This window comes from Balaenoptera musculus, chromosome 20 (genome assembly GCF_009873245.2).
Source record: "Balaenoptera musculus isolate JJ_BM4_2016_0621 chromosome 20, mBalMus1.pri.v3, whole genome shotgun sequence".
Lineage (NCBI taxonomy): Eukaryota > Metazoa > Chordata > Mammalia > Artiodactyla > Balaenopteridae > Balaenoptera > Balaenoptera musculus.
Window position 1 is genome coordinate 17,626,609 of NC_045804.1, and position 22,223 is coordinate 17,648,831.

General features: G+C 46.2%; 3 protein-coding genes across 4 annotated transcripts in view; 2 read left to right on the plus strand and 1 right to left on the minus strand.

Annotated features, from left to right (window-relative positions):
• The window catches only part of LOC118886921 (leucine-rich repeat-containing protein 37A-like), a 281,999-nt gene extending 281,767 nt beyond the window's left edge, over nt 1–232 (plus strand). The window contains exon 9 of the mRNA XM_036837297.1: nt 88–232. Within this exon, the coding sequence (XP_036693192.1) occupies nt 88–190 (103 nt within the window). The 3' untranslated portion in view covers nt 191–232. The remainder of the gene's footprint in view (nt 1–87) is intronic.
• Nucleotides 233–13,316: 13,084 nt separating this feature from the next.
• On the plus strand, nt 13,317–16,956 carry SCRN2 (secernin 2). Of its 2 annotated transcripts, XM_036838140.1 has the most exons (8): nt 13,317–13,405; nt 13,790–13,963; nt 14,270–14,451; nt 15,046–15,245; nt 15,665–15,880; nt 15,977–16,142; nt 16,235–16,415; nt 16,646–16,956. In XM_036838140.1, the coding sequence occupies exons 2-8, from the start codon at nt 13,790–13,792 to the stop codon at nt 16,802–16,804; spliced, it is 1,278 nt and encodes a 425-aa protein (XP_036694035.1). In that variant the 5' UTR covers nt 13,317–13,405; the 3' UTR covers nt 16,805–16,956. The 2 variants fall into 2 exon arrangements, with proteins under 2 accessions (XP_036694035.1, XP_036694034.1); XM_036838139.1 differs by having other exon boundaries at nt 13,341–13,963.
• A 460-nt stretch (nt 16,957–17,416) lies between these two features.
• Nucleotides 17,417–22,113, minus strand: LRRC46 (leucine rich repeat containing 46). The gene is given in 9 exon segments (XM_036837967.1): nt 17,417–17,645; nt 17,647–17,915; nt 18,160–18,308; nt 18,607–18,676; nt 18,866–18,975; nt 19,263–19,309; nt 20,148–20,256; nt 21,610–21,715; nt 21,816–22,113. Coding segments are annotated over 9 exon segments (972 nt in total). The 5' UTR covers nt 21,826–22,113; the 3' UTR covers nt 17,417–17,543.
• Between the last annotated feature and the right edge of the window lie 110 nt (nt 22,114–22,223).

Genomic DNA, 22,223 nt, shown 5'->3' on the forward strand with positions numbered 1-22,223 from the left:
AAATTCTCATCTAAAATGAGGAAATAATGAAAACTATCATTGTTCCTTTCAAAAGTAAAAGTCTTGGCATTATTCTTCTTACCCCAGGGAAGTCATCAAAGCCCCAGCAGAGAAGCTTCTGGCTGCATATTGGGTTGATGAAGAGGCGGGTGAGGAAAGTGAGACCGCACACGAGACAGCCACAGAGTGAGCCCTGTTCTGCCTCAAGCCACCTGCAAATTTTGATTTTTTTTTTAATTTTTTTAGTTATTATTAAAAATTTTATTGAGGTATAATTAGTTTCAGGTGTACACGTAATGAATTGTTACTTGTATATATTGCGAAATGATCACCCCGATAAATCTAGTTAACATCTGTCATACGTAGTTACAAACTCTTTTTCTTGTGATGAGAACTTTTTTTTTTTAAACATCTTTATTGAAGTATAATTGCCTTACAATGGTGTGTTAGCTTCTGCTTTATAACAAAGTGAATCAGTTATACATATACAATATGTTCCCATTTCTCTTCCCTCTTGCATCTCCCTCCCTCCCACCCTCCCCATCCCACCCCTCTAGGTGGTCACAAAGCACCGAGCTGATCTCCCTGTGCTATGCGGCTGCTTCCCACTAGCTATCTATTTTACATTTGGTAGTGTATATATGTCCATGACACTCTCTTACCCTGTCACATCTCACCCCACCCCCTCCCCATATCCTCAAGTCCATTCTCTAGTAGGTCTGTGTCTTTATTCCCGTCTTGCCACTAGGTTCTTCATGGCCTTTTTTTTTTTTTTTTTTTTTCCCTTAGATTCCGTATATATGTGTTAGCATACTGTATTTGTTTTTCTCTTTCTGACTTACTTCACTCTGTATGACAGACTCTAACTCCATCCACCTCATTACAAATACCTCCATTTCATTTCTTTTTATGGCTGAGTAATATTCCATTGTATATATGTGCCACATCTTCTTTATCCATTCATCTGTCGATGGACATTTAGGTTGCTTCCATGTCCTGGCTATTGTAAATAGAGCTGCAATGAACATTTTGGTACATGACTCTTTTTGACCTATGGTTTTCTCAGGGTATATGCCCAGTAGTGGGATTGCTGGGTCATATGGTAGTTCTATTTGTAGTTTTTTAAGGAACCTCCATACTGTTCTCCATAGTGGCTGTATCAATTTACATTCCCACCAACAGTGCAAGAGTGTTCCCTTTCCTCCACACCCTCTCCAGCATTTATTGTTTCTAGATTTTTTGATGATGGCCATTCTGACCGGTGTGAGATGATATCTCATTGTAGTTTTGATTTGCATTTCTCTAATGATTAATGATGTTGAGCATTCTTTCATGTGTCTGTAGGCCATCTGTATATCTTCTTTGGAGAAATGTCTATTTAGGTCTTCTGCCCATTTTTGGATTGGGTTGTTGGTTTTTTTGTTATTGAGCTGCATGAGCTGCTTGTAAATCTTGGAGATTAATCCTTTGTCAGTTGCTTCATTTGCAAATATTTTCTCCCATTCTGAGGTTTGTCTTTTGGTCTTGTTTATGGTTTCCTTTGCTGTGCAAAAGCTTTTAAGTTTCATTAGGTCCCATTTGTTTATTTGTGTTCTTATTTCCATTTCTCTGGGAGCTGGGTCAAAAAGAATCTTGCTGTGATGTATGTCATAGAGTGTTCTGCCTATGTTTTCCTCTAAGAGTTTGATAGTGTCTGCCCTTACACTTAGGTCTTTAATCCATTTTGAGTTTATTTTTGTGCATGGTGTCAGGGAGTGTTCTAATTTCATACTTCTACATGTACCTGTCCAATTTTCCCAGCACCGCTTATTGAAGAGGCTGTCTTTTCTCCACTGTATATGCTTGCCTCCTTTATCAAAGATAAGGTGACCATATGTGTGTGGGTTTATCTCTGGGCTTTCTATCCTGTTCCATTGATCTATATTTCTGTTTTTGTGCCAGTACCAAACTGTCTTGATTACTGAAGCTTTGTAATATAGTCTGAAGTCAGGGAGCCTGATTCCCCCAGCTCCATTTTTCGTTCTCAAGATTGCTTTGGCTATTCGGGGTCTTTTGTGTTTCCATACAAATTGTGAAGTTTTTTGTTCTAGTTCTGTGAAAAATGCCAGTGGTAGTTTGATAGGGATTGCATTGAATCTGTAGATTGCTTTGGGTAGTAGAGTCATTTTCACAGTGTTGATTCTTCCAATCCAGGAACATGGTATATCTCTCCATCTATTTGTATCATCTTTAATTTCTTTCATCAGTGTCTTATAATTTTCTTCATACAGGTCTTTTGTCTCCTTAGGTAGGTTTATTCCTAGATATTTTATTCTTTTTGTTGCAATGGTAAACGGGAGTGTTTTCTTAATTTCACTTTCAGATTTTTCATCATTAGTGTACAGAAATGCAAGAGATTTCTGTGCATTAATTTTGTATCCTGCTACTTTACCAAATTCATTGATTAGCTCTAGGAGTTTTCTGGTAGCATCTTTAGGATTCTCTATGTATAGTATCATGTCATCTGCAAATAGTGACAGCTTTACTTCTTCTTTTCCGATTTGGATTCCTTTTATTTCTTTGTCTTCTCTGATTGCTGTGGCTAACACTTCCAAAACTATGTTGAATAATAGTGGTGAGAGTGGGCAACCTTGTCTTGTTCCTGATCTTAGTGGAAATGGTTTCAGTTTTTCACCATTGAGGACAATGTTGGCTGTGGGTTTGTCATATATGGCCTTTATTATGTTGAGGAAAGTTCCCTCTATGCCTACTTTCTGCAGGGCTTTTATCATAAATGGGTGTTGAATTTTGTCGAAAGCTTTCTCTGCATCTATTGAGATGATCATATGGTTTTTCTCCTTCAATTTGTTAATATGGTGTATCACATTGATTGATTTGCGTATATTGAAGAATCCTTGCATTCCTGGGATGAACCCCACTTGATCATGGTGTATGATCCTTTTAATGTGCTGTTGGATTCTGTTTGCTAGTATTTTGTTGAGGATTTTTGCATCTATGTTCATCAGTGATATTGGCCTGTAGTTTTCTTTCTTTGTGACATCTTTGTCTGGTTTTGGTATCAGGGTGATGGTGGCCTCGTAGAATGAGTTTGGGAGTGTTCCTCCCTCTGCAATATTTTGGAAGAGTTTGAGAAGGATAGGTGTTAGCTCTTCTCTAAATGTTTGATAGAATTCACCTGTGAAGCCATCTGGTCCTGGGCTTTTGTTTGTTGGAAGGTTTTTAATCACAGTTTCAATTTCAGTGCTTGTGATTGGTCTGTTCATATTTTCTATTTCTTCCTGGTTCAGTCTCGGCAGTTTGTGCATTTCTAAGAATCTGTCCATTTCTTCCAGGTTGTCCATTTTATTGGCATAGAGTTGCTTGTAGTAATCTCTCATGATCGTTTGTATTTCTGCAGTGTCAGTGGTTACTTCTCCTTTTTCATTTCTAATTCTATTGATCTGAGTCTTCTCCCTTTTTCTCTTGATGAGTCTGGCTAATGGTTTATCAATTTTGTTTATCTTCTCAAAGAACCAGCTTTTAGTTTCATTGATTTTTGCTATTGTTTCCTTCATTTCTTTTTCATTTATTTCTGACCTGATCTTTATAATTTCTTTCCTTCTGCTGGCTTTGGGGTTTTTTTGTTCTTCTTTCTCTAATTGCTTTAGGTGCAAGGTTAGGTTGTTTATTCGAGATGTTTCCTGTTTCTTGAGGTAGGCTTGTATTGCTATAAACTTCCCTCTTAGCACTGCTTTTGCTGCGTCCCATAGGTTTTGGGTCGTCGTATCTCCATTGTCATTTGTTTCTAGGTATTTTTTGATTTCCCCTTTGATTTCTTCAGTAATCACTTCGTTATTAAGTAATGTATTGTGTAGCCTCCATGTGTTTGTATTTTTTACAGGTCTTTTCCTGTAATTGATATCTAGTCTCATAGCGTTGTGGTCGGAAAAGATACTTGATACGATTTCAATTTTCTTAAATTTACCAAGGCTTGATTTGTGACCCAAGATATGATCTATCCTGGAGAATGTTCCATGAGCACTTGAGAAAAATGTGTATTCTGTTGTTTTTGGGTGGAATGTCCTATAAATATCAATTAAGTCCATCTTGTTTAATGTATCATTCAAAGCTTGTGTTTCCTTATTTATTTTCATTTTGGATGATCTGTCCATTGGTGAAAGTGGGGTGTTAAAGTCCCCTACTATGATTGTGTTGCTGTCGATTTCCCCTTTTATGGCTGTTAGCATTTGCCTTATGTATTGAGGTGCTCCTATGTTGGGTGCATAAATATTTACAATTGTTATACCTTCCTCTTGGATCAATCCCTTGATCATTATATAGTGTCCTTCTTTGTCTCTTGTAATAGTCTTTATTTTAAAGTCTATTTTGTCTGATATGAGAATTGCTACTCCAGCTTTCTTTTGATTTCCGTTTGCATGGAATATCTTTTTCCATCCCCTCACTTTCAGTCTGTATGTGTCTCTAGGTCTGAAGTGGGTCTCTTGTAGACAGCATATATATGGGTCTTGTTTTTGTATCCATTCAGCCAGCCTGTGTCTTTTGGTGGGAGCATTTAATCCATTTACATTCAAGGTAATTATCGATATGTATGTTCCTATTCCCATTTTCTTAAATGTTTTGGGTTTGTTATTGTAGGTGTTTTCCTTCTCTTGTGTTTCTTGCCTAGAGAAGTTCCTTTAGCATTTGTTGTAAAGCTGGTTTGGTGGTGCTGTACTCTCTCAGCTTTTGCTTGTCTGTAAAGGTTTTAAATTCTCCATCGAATCTGAATGACATCCTTGCTGGGTAGAGTAATCTTGGTTGTAGGCTTTTCTCCTTCATCACTTTAAGTATATCCTGCCACTCCCTTCTGGCTTGCAGAGTTTCTGCTGAAAGATCAGATGTTAACCTTATGGGGATTCCCTTGTGGGTTATTTGTTTTTTTTCCCTTGCTGCCTTTAATATGTTTTCCTTATATTTAATTTTTGACAGTTTGATTAGTATGTGTCTTGGCGTGTTTCTCCTTGGGTTTATCCTGTATGGGACTCTCTGTGCTTCCAGGACTTGATTAACTATTTCCTTTCCCATATTAGGGAAGTTTTCAACTATAATCTCTTCAAATATTTTCTCAGTCCCTTTCTTTTTCTCTTCTTCTTCTGGGACCCCTATAATTCGAATGTTGGTGCGTTTAATGTTGTCCCAGAGGTCTCTGAGACTGTCCTCAGTTCTTTTCATTCTTTTTTCTTTATCCTGCTCTGTAGTAGTTATTTCCACCATTTTATCTTCCAGGTCACTTATCCTTTCTTCTGCCTCAGTTATTCTGCTATTGATCCCATCTAGAGTATTTTTTAATATCGGCTTCTCAGCATTGCTTGTAAAATACTTATTTTTCTTATATTAAAGTGTATAAATTCATAACCAAGTCTAACCATGTGGTAAGGAATTAAAATGTAAATAGTTGAATATTTATATACCAATAACAGGGGCCTGCAAGAAGCAGCAGAGCTGAAACTAGAATCCCTCATGGTAGCCAGTACTTCCACAAGAGGAAACGTGGGCAAAGGAGGATGAGTAGAAGGATGAAGAGGGGCTTCCCTCCCTTGTTTCCCCAGTATCATCAGTCCCTGGGAACTGGAAAACATACCATCCTCAAGGGGCATAGATGAGTAAATCAAATAGCAATTTATTCTGGTGCTCTCTCTCCTGGTTCATCAAGTACCAGTTATTTACAACATGCTCGACCTCCTGCCCATAGAGGATCATCTACTTCTGGCCCCTCTCGTACGGTCATTGGGGTTGCCAGAATATTTGGATCACTGGGCCTCCCTCCACTGTGGAGCCAAGGCCTGACTTTTCTCCCAACTTCTCAAACTCATGTACAGATGTGTACCCTGTGTACCAAGGTAGGGGGTTCTCCACCATTTCAAGCTGGTGGAAAATTCCCATTGGGTTGTTTTTTTCTTTTTCTTTTTTTTTTTTTTTTAATTTTGAATTACGTGGTTTTAATTATAAGCGGATTATGAGGGAAAATATTTGCAGATGCCATGCCAGAAAAATGTACAGATCAATAAGAGAAATGTAACAACCTAACAGAAAAACGGGCAAAGGACCTGAAGAGGCAGTTCCCAGAAAAAGAAATTCAAACAGCAATAAGCATATGAGAAGCTGCTCGCCTTCGCTCATAATTAAAGAACTGTAGATCAAAGTGACAAGGTATTCCTTACCACCTATCAGATTGGCAAACATTTACAGGTTTGAAAATAGCCAGTGTTGGTGAAGATGTAGGGAAAGAAATGTTGTTTGTTACTGGTAGGAATGTAAATTAGTATTTACTACGTCCTAATTAGTATTACTATCCACCTAATTAATATTTACTAATTACATCAGTACAATCTTTTTGAAGGACAGTTGGCAGTATCAACTATTTAAAAACAAAACCACATACACTTTGACTCAGCAATTTGAGGACTTGGAATTTAGCTCTTGGATATTCTCTTAAAAATACGGCAATATAGACACAGGTACGAAAGTAGTGACATTAATTGTCTCCACGGGGGGGACCTGGGTGGCTGGGGACCCTTCAGGAAGGATGGAATGAGGATTATAGGAAAAAAGGGAGGCTTTTTACTTTATACCCTCTTGTACATTTGGATTTTGAATCATGTGGATGTGATACTCGTGTTTAAAAATAAGACTTTAAAAAGGGCCTTCAATATAAGTTCATTGGGACAGTATTATAGCAGAGAACTAAAAATTACCCAAAAGTACACCAATAGGGGCCTGGTTAAGTAGATATACATATGGTGAAATATTATGCAGCTGTTTAAAGGAGAGAGGCAAATTCCATAGAGAATATCTCCGAGATGCACACAACGAAATCAAGCTACAGATATGCATACAGGGTAATTCTATTTTGTAAGTGAAAAAGTCTATATACAGATAATCATTGGGGAGAACTAAATTGGGGAGGAAGATTTATCTTTGTTTTTCAATTTCTATATTGTTCGAATATTTTGCATTTGGTACATATGAATTTTTTTCTTTTTTTTTCATCTTTGGAGGATGGTCTTTATTTATTTATTTTTTTCACACACACACACACACACTGTATTTTATTTTTACAAGAGATAAATAGACTGACACCAAGCATTGTACATGGATGACCACAACAAAAGCAACAATGATTGCAATTACCAAACATGAAACACACTCATATTATGTCATAATATTGACATTCAGTCCAGTAATCCTCCAGTGTAACAGCTCCTTTACTTTGCAGTGAAAATTGATTTGTATATTTTTTGCCTCTGAGTCCTTGTGGGATTTTTTTTTTTATTCAATTTTCGTATATTCTTGAGTTGATTAATGGATGCACTATCTGCTTACATCTGTCTGAGGGTAATAATTGTGCTATCCTAAGGTCCTCTTGTGCTTTGTTAACTCTGATTCATTGGCTATAAGCTCTTATGTTTGTTTTTGTTTTCTGTCCTTAATGGAGTTGGCTTTCTCACATTGTTTGGTCCTTCCTGAGTGTAATTCATCTTTGTAGTTGAGATTCTACTGCGTTTGTTTCCCAGCTTTAGGGGAGAAGTGAAATGAGCTGTTGGGGCTTATTACTCCCAATGGGTTCCCCTGAGAATAAGGCAGAGGTGGAAGGTGCCTTCTGGTGGCTAGTCAGGGAGTGCACACCTTTCTCCCAGGGTTCTGAGACCTTGCCCCCGTTCTAACACCAATTGCTCCTGCCTAGAGGAAGACACCTTTTGCTGCCTGGATCAAGGGGGAAAGATGTGGGGTTGATGTGTGCTGTAGGCTGCTCCTACCGCACTATTCCAACTGATCACCCTGTAGTAGCTCCAGGACGTTTCTGGTAGGGGAGCATTTGTGGAGCTGCTCCCACGCATTGAGCTAAGGTTGTGACTTTTAAGTTATATCTTTTCTATCATTCTTAGGGATTTTGGTGGAAGTTGAAGGGGTGGAGACTTGGCATGTTTCAATCTGCCAACTTGAAATAGCACAACTTCTTAGGAAACAATTTTGTATGCCTATTACATCCTAGACAAACTCAGGCAAATATGTATCAGGATACAAATACAAGAATGTTCAAAGCAGTATTGTTTTTAATAAATAAAAACTAGGAAAATCTCAGTATACACCAAAAATTGAATGAATAAACTGTGGCATAATCATTCTTAGAAGTCATACACTTCATCAGAAACATAATGCAAGCCACATAAGTAATCTTAAATTTTCTGGTAGCCACTTAAAAATAAAAGTAAAATGAAACAGATGAAATAAATGTAAATATCTTTTACTTAACCCTTATATCCAAAATATTATCATTTTAACATGTAATCATTATATAGATTATTAATAAGATATTCTATGTTTTTTATACTAAGTATTTAAAAATATCCAAAGTATTATCATATCTACATGTAATCAATATAAAAATTAATGAGAGAATCTACATTTTTTTCCCATAATAACTCTTTGAAATCACAATTTGGTTGCTAAATTTTATTACAAATACTTGATCGGTATTGAGATTTCATAAAATTTACAGTCGAAAAAGTAGTATCACATATGCAAATTGTTGCTAACATAAACATTTTCCAATAATTACATTGAGTATCAGTTTTTCTAATTTTAATTTTAAAATAATTGAAATTAATTAAATTAAAAATTCAGCTCCTTAGTCACATTAGCCACTTTCAAATACTCAGAAGCCTCATGTAGTTGGACATGCAATACTACAGGCAAAAATAAAATAATTTTACAAAATAATGTTGAATGAAAGAAGCAATGTGGAAAATAGTACATATAATATGATTCCACTTATATAAAGTTCAAGAAGAAGCAAGACTAAACTGTGTTGTTTATGGCTGTGTTGTTTATGGTTGTTAAGGAAATTATTATTAAAGTCAGGATAGTGGTTCCCTCTAGGAAGTCAGAGAGAGGGTTGTGATTGGAAAAGGGCACATGGGGGACTTCTGGGATGCTGGCAGGATTCTTTCTTGACATGAATGGTGTTACGTGGGGGTCTGTTTTGTAATTATTAAACAGTTGAACAGTTGTTCAATTGAATTATTGAACAGTTATGTATATTTTATGCACATTTTAGTTTTCAAAAAATGTTTAATGCGGGAAAAAATCAGATGGCTTCATTTGCCCTGATACAGCTGTGTGTGGGACTTCCCAATAAGGTTTGGGGAAAGAGAGGAGGGAAGGGCAGCTCTGCAACGTTGGTGCCACCCAGAGCTGGGTTCTAACAGAGACTTCGTGATCTAGAGAGTAGGCATTAACTATATGATTTGGTGGGAAGAGTGGGTGGGGTGTGTGTGTGTGTGTGTGTGTGTGTGTGCGCACGCACGCGCGAGAATGTGCACATGAGTGATGGAGAGAGATGGACAGAAAGGAGGATGTGAAAAGAAGGTTTAAATGAAAACAGAGCAGAAATCACCATCCCTAAATTAAATAAGAATTAGGTTGTTTAGGTGGCACCATTACCCAGCTTTCCTCCACATATAGGAGTTAGTCCTATGTAGTATATAGTTGTAGTTATTTTGCAGTTTGATCCAGAAATAACCTTTTCATTTTTCAGAATTCTCAGTGAAAATTATTTGACTGAATTACATAAGGACTCCTTTGAAGGCTTGCTATCCCTCTGATATTTGTAAGTTAATCATATTTATTTATGAGTTCTTATCTATAAAGTAGATTATCTATAAAGTAATTAAGGGGTTCAAGTTAGATAATCTCTTCAATTTCTTCTAGCAATAAAATTCTACAATTCTTTAAGTCTGTGTAGGGCCCCAGCCCATCACTAGCACTAAATATCTCCTATTCATTTTTAATTTTTTCATTATATAGACAAGGTATAGATAGAAAAATACTCTTTAGTTGTAGAGGAAAAGTGGTAATGAGGTCTGAGCAATTATAGACTCCCATATGAACCTTGTTATATGTGTTCTTATACTCTCCATCTGTATTTATATTTTGTTTATGACCTATGGATCAAGTCTGGCCCACAGTCCGTTTTTATACAGTCCATAAGTTAAAAGTGATTTTTAAAGGGCTGTAAATGAGAAAAAAAAGACACGAAGTAAAATATGTGACAGAGACTGTATGTGGCCTGCAAAGCCTAAAATATTTACTTATCTGGCCTTTACAGAAAAGGTTTGAAAAAGTTGGTTTAGTAAAATGAGAGGAATTAAAGTTAACCTCAAATTGTCACCTACAGGACAAGAAAATATAGAACGCTTACATTAATATGAATGCCATTAACTCATAACTTTGATAATTTAATCTAAATTAAATTAACATTTAAATATTAAATATTTAAGCAGATGAAGTATGTAAACAGTATTGTCAAGGGACTTCCCTGGTGATCTAGTGGTTAAGACTTCGTCTTCCAATGCAGGGGGTGCGGGTTCGATCCCTGGTCAGAGAGCTAAGATCCCACATGCCTCATGGCCAAAAAACCAAAACATAAAAAAAAAGAAGCAATATTGTAACAAATTCAATAAAGACTTTAAAAATGGTCCACATCAAAAAAAAAAAATCTGAAAAAAAAAATCAGTATTGTCAAGAACACATTAAGTTACCAAAAGAACAAACTGTTGTTAAGGATTTCGATGCAGGAATTGTGATACCAATATTAAGAATGTTTAAGATGATGGTTAAGTGGTATATTTAGAAATGTTTACACTAAATAAGCATATCAGAAATGCACCTAACAAAAATCTCTCCAGCCTTTTTTTTTCTGTTTTTTTTTGTTTTTTGGGCCACGCCACACGACTTGTGGGATCTTAGTTCCCTGACCAGGGATTGAACCCAGGTCCCCAGCAGTGGAAGCGCCGAGTCCTAACCCCTGGACCGCCAGGGAATTCCCTCTCCAGCTTCTTTATCAAAGAGGAAATGCTTGCCTAGTATTTCTTTTTATTTAGGGATAAGGAGATAACTGTTTTTTGCTATAAAAGCTCAGTTTTTGTCCTTTGTCCGTGGCATCCAAAGCTGTGTATGTCATTAATCCTTATTAAGCCAATTAATGATCCTCTTTAGCAAATAGATTCTTCTTGCAAATATAAAAGGCTTAAGGGAAGTGGGTATAAAGAGCCTCACATGACCCTAAAAATAGTTCTTTTAATTATCAAACCTTCCAAGCCTTAAGGGGCAATCACCTTTATATTAGTCTCTTCTCTGCCATCTGGGCTCCAAACCTTACAAACACAGTTTGGAGAAAAACAAAGAAGATAACTGCTCAGTGGACTAGGCCCTTCATTACTTCTACTATGAAATACTTTATAATCTGATTATTTCATGTAGGCATAGTTGCTCCCACCCGGTAGAGGGCATATTAGAGTCACCCATGGAGTTTTTCCAGATGCTCCATTCACTCCCCAACATCCCACCGAATTATGTCCCTTCGACGTGCAGTAGAGCAGCACTTCTCAAACTTTACACCTGGGGATCTTGTTAACATGCAGATTCCGATTCAGTAGGTTTGAGGTGGGGCCTGAGATTCTGCATTTTTAACAAGCTTCCAGATAACGCTGATGCAATCCGCGCACATTTTGAGAAGCAAAGTATTATATTGTGTTGTGCAATGCGAGTTGCGTCGTTGAAAACGAATCCCTCCTCACTCCAACCATGGCTGAGAACCACTGATCTAGTCCAATGCCTTCATTTGCTACTGGAGGAACTGAGGCCCTTGCAGGTAAAGTGACCTGCCCGAAGAGACCCGCGGAGCTATATCATAGCAGGAGCAGGATGAGATGCCAGTCTGCACAGTTCCGGGTAGTGCTCTTCTCTGCCTCCAGCCCAGCTTCTAGGTCAACCTTCTGTGCAAGTAGCAGTCCCCTTTCTGAAAGTGAAGTCCATCTCCCTGGAGACAGTACCCTCTTGGGAATCATTCTTGTTTATCTAGAGGCAATCAGAAAATATCTCAGATTTCAGATGTCCGAACAGCCTTATCTGGCAGGTTTCCCCCCCGCCATCACCCAGCACACCTGCCCGCAGCCTGCCTCTTGGGGAAACCTCGACCTCAGCCTTCATTCCCATCCCAGGAGTGACCACAGGCTGGTATGCTGTGGTCAGGGCTCCGAGCAGCAGCCCTGATTGGTTGGCAGGGTGGATGTGGGAGAAGTATATAATCTGCAGTGTCTCCCCTCCCCCCTTTCCTGGAGGGCTCCATAGAGCAAAAGGGTGTGAGATGCATTAGCTTAAATGCTGGTTATGGAGATGGTTTATAGAGGAAAATGATCTGGAAAGCAGAACATTTGGGCTCGGAGTCTACCTCCACATGGATATGTGCCCCGTTGGCCAGGATTTCTCCTTTGCTGTTTCAGTTCCAAATCTTTGGACTAGAAATTTCCAAATTTTCTTTCAAAGCTAACGTCCAGTGAGTTTGAGCACTGTGGGGCAGAATTGGCCTTTTGGAGGTCGGATGGATTTTGTGCCTATGTGCCTTAAAAAAAGGCATTAAATTATTCCTACACCTCCTGACCTATGACCACTCTTTTTTTTTTTTTTTTTTTTTAGCGTCTGTATTGGAGTATAATTGCTTTACAATGTTGTGTTAGTTGCTGCTGTATAACAAAGTAAATCAGCTATATGTATACATATATCCCCATATCTCCTTTGCTTCTCCCTCCCACCCTCCCCATCCCACCCCTTTAGGTGGACACAGAGCACTGAGCTGATCTCCCCGTGTTATGCTGTGCTATGCGGCTGCTTCCCACTAGCTATTTTACATTTGGTAGTGTATACATGTCCATGCCACTCTCTCACTTCGTCCCAGCTTACCCTTCTCCCTCCCTGTGTCCTCAAGTCCATTCTCTACATCTGTGTCTTTATTCCTGTGTGACCACTCTTATAGATCTTATTTCCGAGGGGTTGGGGAGTGGGAGGTGGGAGATGGGGAGGAGTAGGAGGGACAGGGCAGAGAGAGGATGCGGGGGAGGGGGCACCAGCCTGGCGTTGTACCTTTGGAATTCAAACCAGGTCACAAGTCGCTAAGGTTCTTCCGTCATCTCCGGATGCCCTAGCATTCCCCGTTCTCTAACAAATCAGCCAAGTTTTTCTTTCCTCCCCTTTCACGTGGGCTCCTTTCCGCCCCCAAGCTCCCTTTCCCGACAGTGACCCCATTGGAGGAGCTAGCAGATTCGTCGCAGCCTTTATCTGGCCTGAAAGCTGCGCCCGGGGTAGGGCAGGCAGCCAGCAGGACTCCGAAGGCCGCCTCGCTCCAAGAAGTGGTGCTGGCGCGCGCCCTGGTGGAAAACCAAGGAACTGCAGGTGCTTGATTCCGACTCCGCCCCCAGGCCCAAAGCCTTCCGGGTCATCTAGGAGCCTCCGCCCCTTGAGACCGACTTTACCCGAAGCGGAGGCAGTGGCGCCCCGGACTAGGCTGCGGATCTTGGAGGGAGAGAGGGTGAGGGGCATACGGTATTGGGGAAGCGAGAAACTGGCAGACAGAAGAGTGGCGTGCGACTCTTGGAGAGGGGTGGGGCAGCGAGGGAGACGCTCCCGCGACTGCCCTGAAGGGTCAGGACTTCTGGTAGAGCACGGCCCTCGGAGCATGCGGTCTGCGCCCGTCTGCTGACTCCCAAGCCTGGAGTCTGGGGAGAGAGTGGGCGTCTCCGTCGCGCACGCCGGGCATCGAGTGTAGGTGCGGCGCTGAGCGTCCGAAACCCGACGGCAGTGTCTTCCCTGAGTGTCTGCACGTGTTGGGAGAGCGGCTCCCTAGGACTGCGCCCCGCTCAGGATAATGGAGAGGTGGCACGAGAGGGACACACTCATCTCCACCTCTCCCCAGATGGCATCGTGGAGCCCTGACACCCCATGTTCCTGCGACTGCTTTGTCTCGGTGCCCCCGGCCTCGGCCATCCCAGCTGTGATCTTTGCCAAGAACTCTGACCGGCCCCGGGAAGAGGTGCAGGAGGTGGTGTTTGTACCGGCAGGCACTCACGTCCCTGGGAGCCGGCTCCAGGTGGGTTAGGCCTTATAGGGTGCTGGGAGTTGTGGCAGAACTAGGCATTCTTCTAAGACCTTCCTCCTCTGCTCCCCCCACCTGGGAAGCTGCCAGATGTGGTGAAATGAGCATGAGCTTTGAGTCTACCGACCGGAACCTAACCTATTATTTAGCCTCTGTCGACCTCAGTTCCCTCATCTGTAAAATGGGGATAATAAGACCTTCCGCGAAGGGCTGTGTAAGGTGACGGGCCTAAGTGCCACCACTTTATAGGTACCTCCTCCTTTCTGAGTGGACTCTCCCTTTCTCCTCCCTTATCTCTAGTGCACCTACATTGAGGTGGAACAGGTGTCGAAGACCCATGCTGCGATCCTGAGCCGCCCTTCTTGGCTGTGGGGGGCTGAGATGGGCGCCAATGAGCATGGTGTCTGCATTGGCAACGAGGCGGTGTGGACCAAGGAGCCAGTTGGGACAGGGGAAGCTCTGTTGGGCATGGATTTACTCAGGTGTGGACCCTTCCTCCCTCATCCCCTCAATACACCAGAAATCTGGGGCTGAGTACTGACCCAGGCCATCCTCCTTGCCCTGCCCCCAAGCCTGGTTCACAAGCGCCTCCCCCTTTCTGCCCACCTTGTCATCATCTCCAGGGAGGCTGCCCCTGCCCCGCCCCTCTCTTGGCCCCATCTCCACAGTCTGGTAAGGAGCTCCCAAGTGTGGCCATCTCTGGGCTTCTGCTGGCCCAGAAATAGGACAGTGGTTTAAAATTTTTTTCAATAGAAGTAAAATTTTTTTCAAATGAAATCTCAGGGAGAAGTTTGATTTGTAAAACCACTAAACATGGAGCAGCTCTGATTGAAGAGGTTGGAGGGCTCAGGGCACTTCTTTCTCCAAGAATATGTTTCAATCCTTTTCATGAACCCCTTAGAGCACAGCTTGAAAACCACTGGCCTATATGTGCTTAATACAACCGATGTTGGCTGATTTTCTCTGTGACTTGGGCCTGTCACCAAACCTCTCTGGGCCTCTTCTGTCCACTGAAGCTCTGCCACCAGCCACTGATACCCCATCGCCCTCTGTCCCCTGGACTTTCTTTGTGCCAGGCTGGCTTTAGAACGGGGCAGCTCAGCCCAGGAGGCGTTGCACGTGATCACAGGCTTGCTGGAGCGCTACGGGCAGGGGGGCAGCTGCTGGGAGGACCCCATGCCATTCTGCTACCACAACACCTTCCTGCTGGCCGACCGGACTGAGGCATGGGTGCTGGAGACGGCGGGGAGGCTGTGGGCTGCGCAGAGGATCCAGGGTGAGTGGCCTGGCGCTGGGGCCTGCCTCCCAGAGGTGTTCCCCTTTTGGGGTGGAAACAGTGCTGGGTGCAGGGAAGGCCCGATCCAGGAGCAAACGTCTCGGGTGGTGGGGGCACCCAGGGAGATGGGAAATGAGTCCACTCAGGAACTTATCCTCCCCCCTCACTTGGTTGAGTCCTCTTGTGCTCCACCCTGCCGCTTCCTCTGGGGTGCCTTCCTGGACTTCCTGGTGGCCAGGTTTCTCCCTTAAACGCAAGCAGGTTCCTCTTCTTGATGCTCACCACAGGTGCAAGCTCACAGTAATTTCTGTGATCGGTTTGTCTGTTCCCTTCACCACCGTGTTCTCAGCACCTAGCTGAATGCCTGGCACAGGACAGGGGCTTAACGATAAACGAGCGACTCCCCATCTCCTCCACAGAGGGGGCCCACAACATCTCCAACCAGCTGAGCATCGGCACGGACATCTCAGCAGAACACCCTGAGCTCCGGCCCCACGCCCGGGCCCAGGGCTGGTGGGGTGGGCAGGCTGCCTTTGACTTTGCCCAGATCTTCTCCCTGACCCAGCAGCCTGTGCGCATGGAGGCTGCCAAGGCCCGCTTCCGGGCCGGGCGGGAGCTGCTGCAGCAACGGCAAGGTCAGTGAGTGGATGGAGTGGGGGCCGGCCTCCCTCCCCTCCCACAGCTTCAGGGGGCTTAGTCTGAGGCCGGAGGGCCCCCTTCTGCCCTGGCAGGGGGCATCACGGCAGAGGTGATGATGGGCATCCTCAGGAGCAAGGAGAGTGGCATCTGTATGGACTCTGGAGGCTTCCGCACCACGGCCAGCATGGTGTCCGTGCTGCCCCAGGACCCCACACAGCCCTGTGTCCACTTCCTCACTGCCACACCAGACCCGTCCCGGTGAGAGGGTGGGGAAGGCTGGGGAGACCGGGCCAGGCAGGGGAGACGGAAGGGTGCGATAGCCCTCAGTCCTTCCATCCCTGTCCCATCAGGTCAGTGTTCAAACCTTTCATCTTTGGTGTGGGAGCGGCCCAGGTCCCCCAGGTGCTGTCCCCCACTTTTGGAGCACAGGACCCTGTTCGGAGCCTGCCTCGATTCCAGACTCAGGTGGATCGCCGGCACGCCCTCTACCGCGGACACCAGGTGGCCCTGGGGCTGATGGAGAGTGAGCAGGTAACCCCCAGGGAATCCCCCACCCCCAGCTGGGACTCTGGAAACGTGAGGGGACCTGGGAGTGGAGGAAAGACTGCAGAGCTGGGGAGAGGAGTCTCTCCCTTCAGAGCCAGCTGTCCAGGAGAATGTTGGGTGCTCTGTCCTTTCTCCTGCTTCTGTGAGACGGCAGCCACGCCCCCCTTCCGGAGGGAAGCCGGTCCCAGGGACTCAGCGCTACCTCTCCCGGGCAGGATCGGGGGCAGCAGCTCCGGCAGAAACAGCGGGACCTGGAGCAGGAAGGCCTGGAGGCTGTGCGGGGCCTGCTGGCCAGGGAGTGGGCCCCACCCCCCCAGGAGCTGGGCGGCCTCTTCCAGGCCTTTGTGGAGAAGGAGAGCCGGGCATATGCCTGAGCCCGGCTCCTCCCGGCTCGGCCTGGGGTGCAGCAGGCTGCAGTGGGCACAGGACCCCTGGAGTAGAGGGACAGAGCAACCCCTTCACCCCCTCCGCCTTGTTTTGAGTGGCCGGGTCGGCCTTTGCCTTAATAAATGTGTTCTATTTCCTCGTTCAGTGTCCAGGGCCAGTGGGGGTGGGAGAGCCGAGAGAGGGCAAAGGGCAGCCCTGAGGTGGCTGCAGGGCCTCTGGGTGCCTTGCTGGGCGGTGCATTCTTCTGACTTGGTGAAGGTCTTGGGGGGGCCTGTGGGGAGAGGAGGCGGCCCCCAGGCGTGTGGGTGTGTGTACACGGAGGAGCGTGCGTGCCCGGCACAGCAGGCGGCGGCTGCGTGGGGAGGATCAGAACCACGGCTTTTTGGTCCTTGACTTGAACCTCGGAAGGGCACTCCCTAGGTGGGGCGGTGAGATGTGTGCACCGCGAGATGGCCTGAGACGGGGTGCCAGTCCCTTGGGTAGTTCCTGCAAGATCCTATTCTTTAGAATCAGGCTCTGTATTCCTGCCATTGTTTCTGGGTGCTTTTACTGACAGCTTCCCCTGAGATTCCCCCAAGTGACACGGAAGACACGTGCAGGGCCTGGAGATACTTTATTGGGGACAGGCTCCTGCCACAGGCGAGGGCTCTGAGGGGGAGGGGAGACCCACTCCACTCCTCATACCCCCGTGTTCCTGGGGCTTTGCTGATAGCGATGGGCTGCACTTCACTTCTTGATTCTTTTGGTCACAGTTTTGGTCGTGCTGGGGGCCCCAGCCGGAGAGGCCTTGGCTGCTGCGGCCGCTCTTGACCCCCTTCCCTGCCTGAACAGTGCTTTCCTGGCTCCTGGAAGCCAGAAGGCATGGTTTCTTGGTGGCAGAGGAGGCTTGTGGCAAGGAGACGGGCTCCGGGGATGTCTCCTTCCCTTGCCTGGGAGTGACGGAAGGGCTTCTGTCCCCGGCCATGGGTGCCCCTGGCAGCAATGGGGGGTCGGTGAGGGCGGGCCGCGTCTCCACCCTCAGTAGGTGCTCCAGCAGGGCTGTCCGCTGCCTGTGCTCCCGGTGCCTGCTCATCTCCTGCCCCAGCTCCTTGAGGAAGCCTGTGAGGGGCCAGGACGGTGGGTGGCGGATGGAGACCCGGGCTTAGCAGGAACAAACTCTCCCCTAGCATCCCTAATGGGGAGGAGCCTAAGATGGGGTGGGGAGGACGAGTCACCTGCATGCCCAGACTGGTCTGGCCCTGGGACCCCTTCCCCAGACACCACCGCTGTCTTAGCTTCTCCCAGATCCCACAGGGCAGGGGTGTGCTCTGGGGAGGCTGCAAGCCTTGGAAAGCAGGGTCACCTCGCTCTGAGCAGAACGGGCCTCTCAGCTCTGGGAACTCCTCGTCCTCATCGCTTGAGGCTTTATCCTCCTCGTCCGAGGTCCAGCGCTCTGCCACAGGCTGCCTGTCTAGATCCAGGAGCAGTGGCAGGGCTTCTGTCACCAGTTTCCTGCAGGGCAGAAAGAACAGAGGCTACCACCCAGGAGGGCACGCCTGGGTGTGGCGCCTGGGAGGATGCACAGACACAAGCCACAGCAACCATAGCAGGAGGGAAGGTGTTCTTGAGCTGGAAGATAGGCCTGTGGTCGGGCCAACCAGCTGAGGGCAGGCCCAAGTGGAGTTATGGGGGGTGGGAAGGCCAAAGGGGGCCAACTTGAGCTGGAGTGAGGGTGGAGAAGGTGCCAGGGACGGTGCCCCCAGGTTTGCAGGCCATCACCCCTCTCTTCCCACCTTCACTTCCTCCTCACCTGTAGCCATCCTGGTTGGTGCAGCTGTTTCCAGTCAGGTTGAGGATGAGAAGGCTCTCGGGGAATTCATCTGCACACAGCAAAGAGAGGAATAATGAGGTTCTCACACCCACCTTCCTGTCTAAAGCCACTGCCTCTTTGCACAGCCCCCCAGACCCCCGGAGGATGTGCCGATAAGGCAAGCACAGGGAGGGGGAGCAGAGAGGAGGGAGGGCACCACCGGGAATTATTCCATGAGCCAGGGCAAGGGCGTTCCTACCCAGCTTCAGTATTTCTATCAGGTTCTCAGAAAGGTCCAGAAACTGGAGGTGTGGGAGGTCGTGGAGGTTTTCCACCTGCCTGATTCGGTTTCCTGCCAGAGACAGGAAGCTGTAGGGGAAGGGAGGGGGACAGACAGCTGAATCACAGAACAGCTGAAGCGGGGGACGGGGGCACCAGGCGTCCGGGGCCCCCCTGGCTAGGCAGCCGGATGATGAGTGGGGACACATGGCCTTCTGGGGTGAGGGAAGCAGAGCTAGGCTTGCAGGGTCCTCGGCTGACCAGCAGCTGGGCTTGGGGAGATCTGAGCCAGTTCTTTGAGGTATTACCAGGTTCCTCCCCTTCATCCTCCCTCTTCTTCCCTCCCCCCACGCAGCCTGAGCCCTGGCACCACGTACCGTAAGGAGGGGACACAGGCCAGGTTCTCAATTCGCTCGATCTTATTCTGCAGAGAGAGACCGAGTTGGGGAAACCAAGCTGAAGTCAGCTGAATGGGGGGCCTTTTAAAGGGACAAAGCCCCAAGACCATGTCTACTCTTGAGGCTGGAGATCTGGCACTTTGGGAATGATCACCCCTCTTCTTGAACTGGTTGTCACTACCTTGGGATGATTTGCTTTCTCCAGGTGGATGGTTGAGGGCATAAACTTGGGGCTGGGCTAAACTTGATAAGTACCCTGATCACCCCACAACCAAAGAGTGACCTGGACATCAGAGAAGGAAACCAAGGGGAAACAGGGAAAGGGAAAAGGCTTTGGTGGTGGATTACACACACGGAGGGGACAGTGTACCTATACTACTTTGGTCTGTCAAGTTTCTGTGGGGAAAGTTTAAGGGATCTGGGTATATTCAACCTGAGGGAGGCTGGAGATCAACCAACCACCCACCCCCACTACCACCACCACCAAAAAGCCTTCAAGGTTCTGAAGGATGCAGAGGAATCTCGTGATTCCTTCTTCCTTTTCTTCAAAACAGGAAATGGACTTGAGCTATATAACATGAGAGATTTGGGGCAGACACCAAGAAGGACTTCTAGAACAAGAGAGGTGTCTGACAAAAAAACAGTGACTCAAGAGCATGGTCAGCATCTCTTTTGGGTGGATTGGTCTTTCAATTCAAGATAATTCCTGATTCATCTGGAAAGTTTCTATGAAGGTCTGCCTGCCTGAACACCAGTAAACGGGCAAGATGACCTGGTTGGCTCCTTTCAGATTAGACAGACATGGCCCACAGGGGATGGAGTCCTCTCCACAGGGAGGAGGAAGGGCAGGAGGCAGGAAGTTACCCCTTGCAGATAGAGGCTGTGAAGATTCTGGAGGCCCTCTAGGTTCCTGATAGTGGTAATTCCCTCCCGGTCCAGGCGGACAGTCTGCAGTTCAGCAAGCGTGTGGAACCTGCGCAAACGGTCAGCGGGGTTGGCTAACAGTGCCACTTCTGTGGTCTCTTAGGAGGAAGATGGAGGGGAGGGTGTTTCAAGGAGCAGGTGGATGGCTCAGTGACTGATCAGATGTCAGGGACACCTGCTTGACTCATGAGGCGGGGTCTAGATTGGGAACCTGGGTTGACTTGGAGACCTGGGTATCTTGTCAGTAGCACTGGGAGGGATAAGAGTGAGAGGTGAGTAAGGGTCCTTGGACTGGGAAACTGGGTGATGGCAGCTTATGGTTCCTGCAGAGGCAGGGGAAGACTTCCTCCAGCCAGCTTGGGTAGGGGAGGCAGGGGCTGGGACAGAGAGGAGACAATCTCTGCAGGAAGATCCTTCCTCACCTCCCTTCTGAGTGGTCCCGGAGGGAAGATCACTTGTTCCACCCACCCATTCATTAATCCCAAAACATTTACTAAGTGCCCATTAGAGACAAATGAGAGAGTCCCTGCCCATCACTACTAGGGAAGCTGGCCAAACATCTATGACAAGTGGATGACAGAGGCATGTGCAAGGGACTAAGGGAGTCCATGGATTATACACTGAATTCAGACTGGGGTGTTCAGGGAATGCTTCCTGGAGGAGGTGACATATGAGTAGGAGTTAGCCAGGAAGGTGAGGGGGGATAAGGAGAAGGCATTTCAAGCAGAAGGTATAGTATGTGCGAATCCAGACTCTCTTGAACTTTAATGTGCCCATGAATCCCTTAGGGGGTCTTGTTAAAGTTCAGATTCTGATTCAGTAGGTGGGCCTGAGATTCTTCATTTCTAACAAGCTCCTAGGTGATGCAGATGCTGCCCACCCGTCCCAGCACCACTCTGAGTAGCAAGGTGCTAAGATGTGAGAACACGGGGTCTTAGAGAAATCACACACTTATGGAGAGTGGCAAGAAATAAGGCTGAAAAGGCAGCAGAGGTCAACTGAGGCTAAGGTGTTTGGATTTTATTCTGGAGGTACCAGGGAGTCAAGGAAGGTTCTATCAGATTTGTCATTTAAAAGGATCACTTTGGCAACAGTATAGGGTGCCTGGACTGGGGGTAGAGAGACTAATTAGGAGTTTGTTGAGAGGTGATGACTTATTTAAGACCCTTACTTAAAGCAATTGAGTGGGCATGGTGAAAAAGAAATAGAATGAAAAAAAAAAAAGAAATAGAATGAATTTTAAGGAGGGAGAATAGGTTGGACATTGCCACTGACTGAATGTGTGGAGTTAAGTAAAGAGAGGGACAAAGAAAGATAAGTTGACAAATTAGTAGAGCTCAGGGGACTGGTCATCCTGTGTGTTTCAATCTTCCAGCACCCCTTTCCTCTCCCATGCACTCACATCTTCTCTGATAGGTCCTCATCCTCAGGGAAGGCCAAGTTCCGCTTAGTGATAAGGGCTTCAGTAATGCACACACCGCCTTCCTCTGGACTCTGGGCAGGCTTAGCTGTGAAAAGAAGGGTCCAATTGTTACATTTCCTTATTCTTGGAGGCCTGACTCTACTGTTAGTCAATTGTTCTACCCAACATCCCACCTCCCTACTCACCTCCAGGCATGATCTAAAAGCTGCTGGCTTGGGGAGGGATTGGAACGAAGAGGAGCAGAGCAGCTTGGACAGCCCTGGGAATGGAGGAACCCAGGATGGTATGAGGAGAGAGAAGCTCAGAGAATTGGGGGACAAAGGAAAGGGGTTGATTCAGGGCAAATTGTTGGGGTGGCATACAAGACGAAAGCAAATCGAAGTGGAGGGTCTGGAGTTTGAGGGATGTATAGGGGCTTTACTGGCCGCCTACTGGCTTGTAGGTAGATGGTGGCGCGTGCGGATGGAAAGAGCGGTTGGAGGAGTCTAGCGTCGTTGCTAGGAGACTGGACGCCAGATGGGTCATCCGGGAGGGCGGGCTCGCCGGTGCCGGGCTCGGCGCATTCGTGTTGCTGCTCCAGCCGGCGGCTCCGC

Excerpts from the sequence above, each read along its gene's own strand:
- SCRN2 (XM_036838139.1), top strand. The coding sequence starts at position 13,742 with ATGGAGAGGTGGCACGAGAGGGACACACTCATCTCCACCTCTCCCCAG. Across the intron at positions 13,964-14,269 it reads TCCCTGGGAGCCGGCTCCAG|TGCACCTACATTGAGGTGGA; the intron begins GTGGGTTAGGCC and ends CCTTATCTCTAG. Across the intron at positions 14,452-15,045 it reads TTGGGCATGGATTTACTCAG|GCTGGCTTTAGAACGGGGCA; the intron begins GTGTGGACCCTT and ends TCTTTGTGCCAG.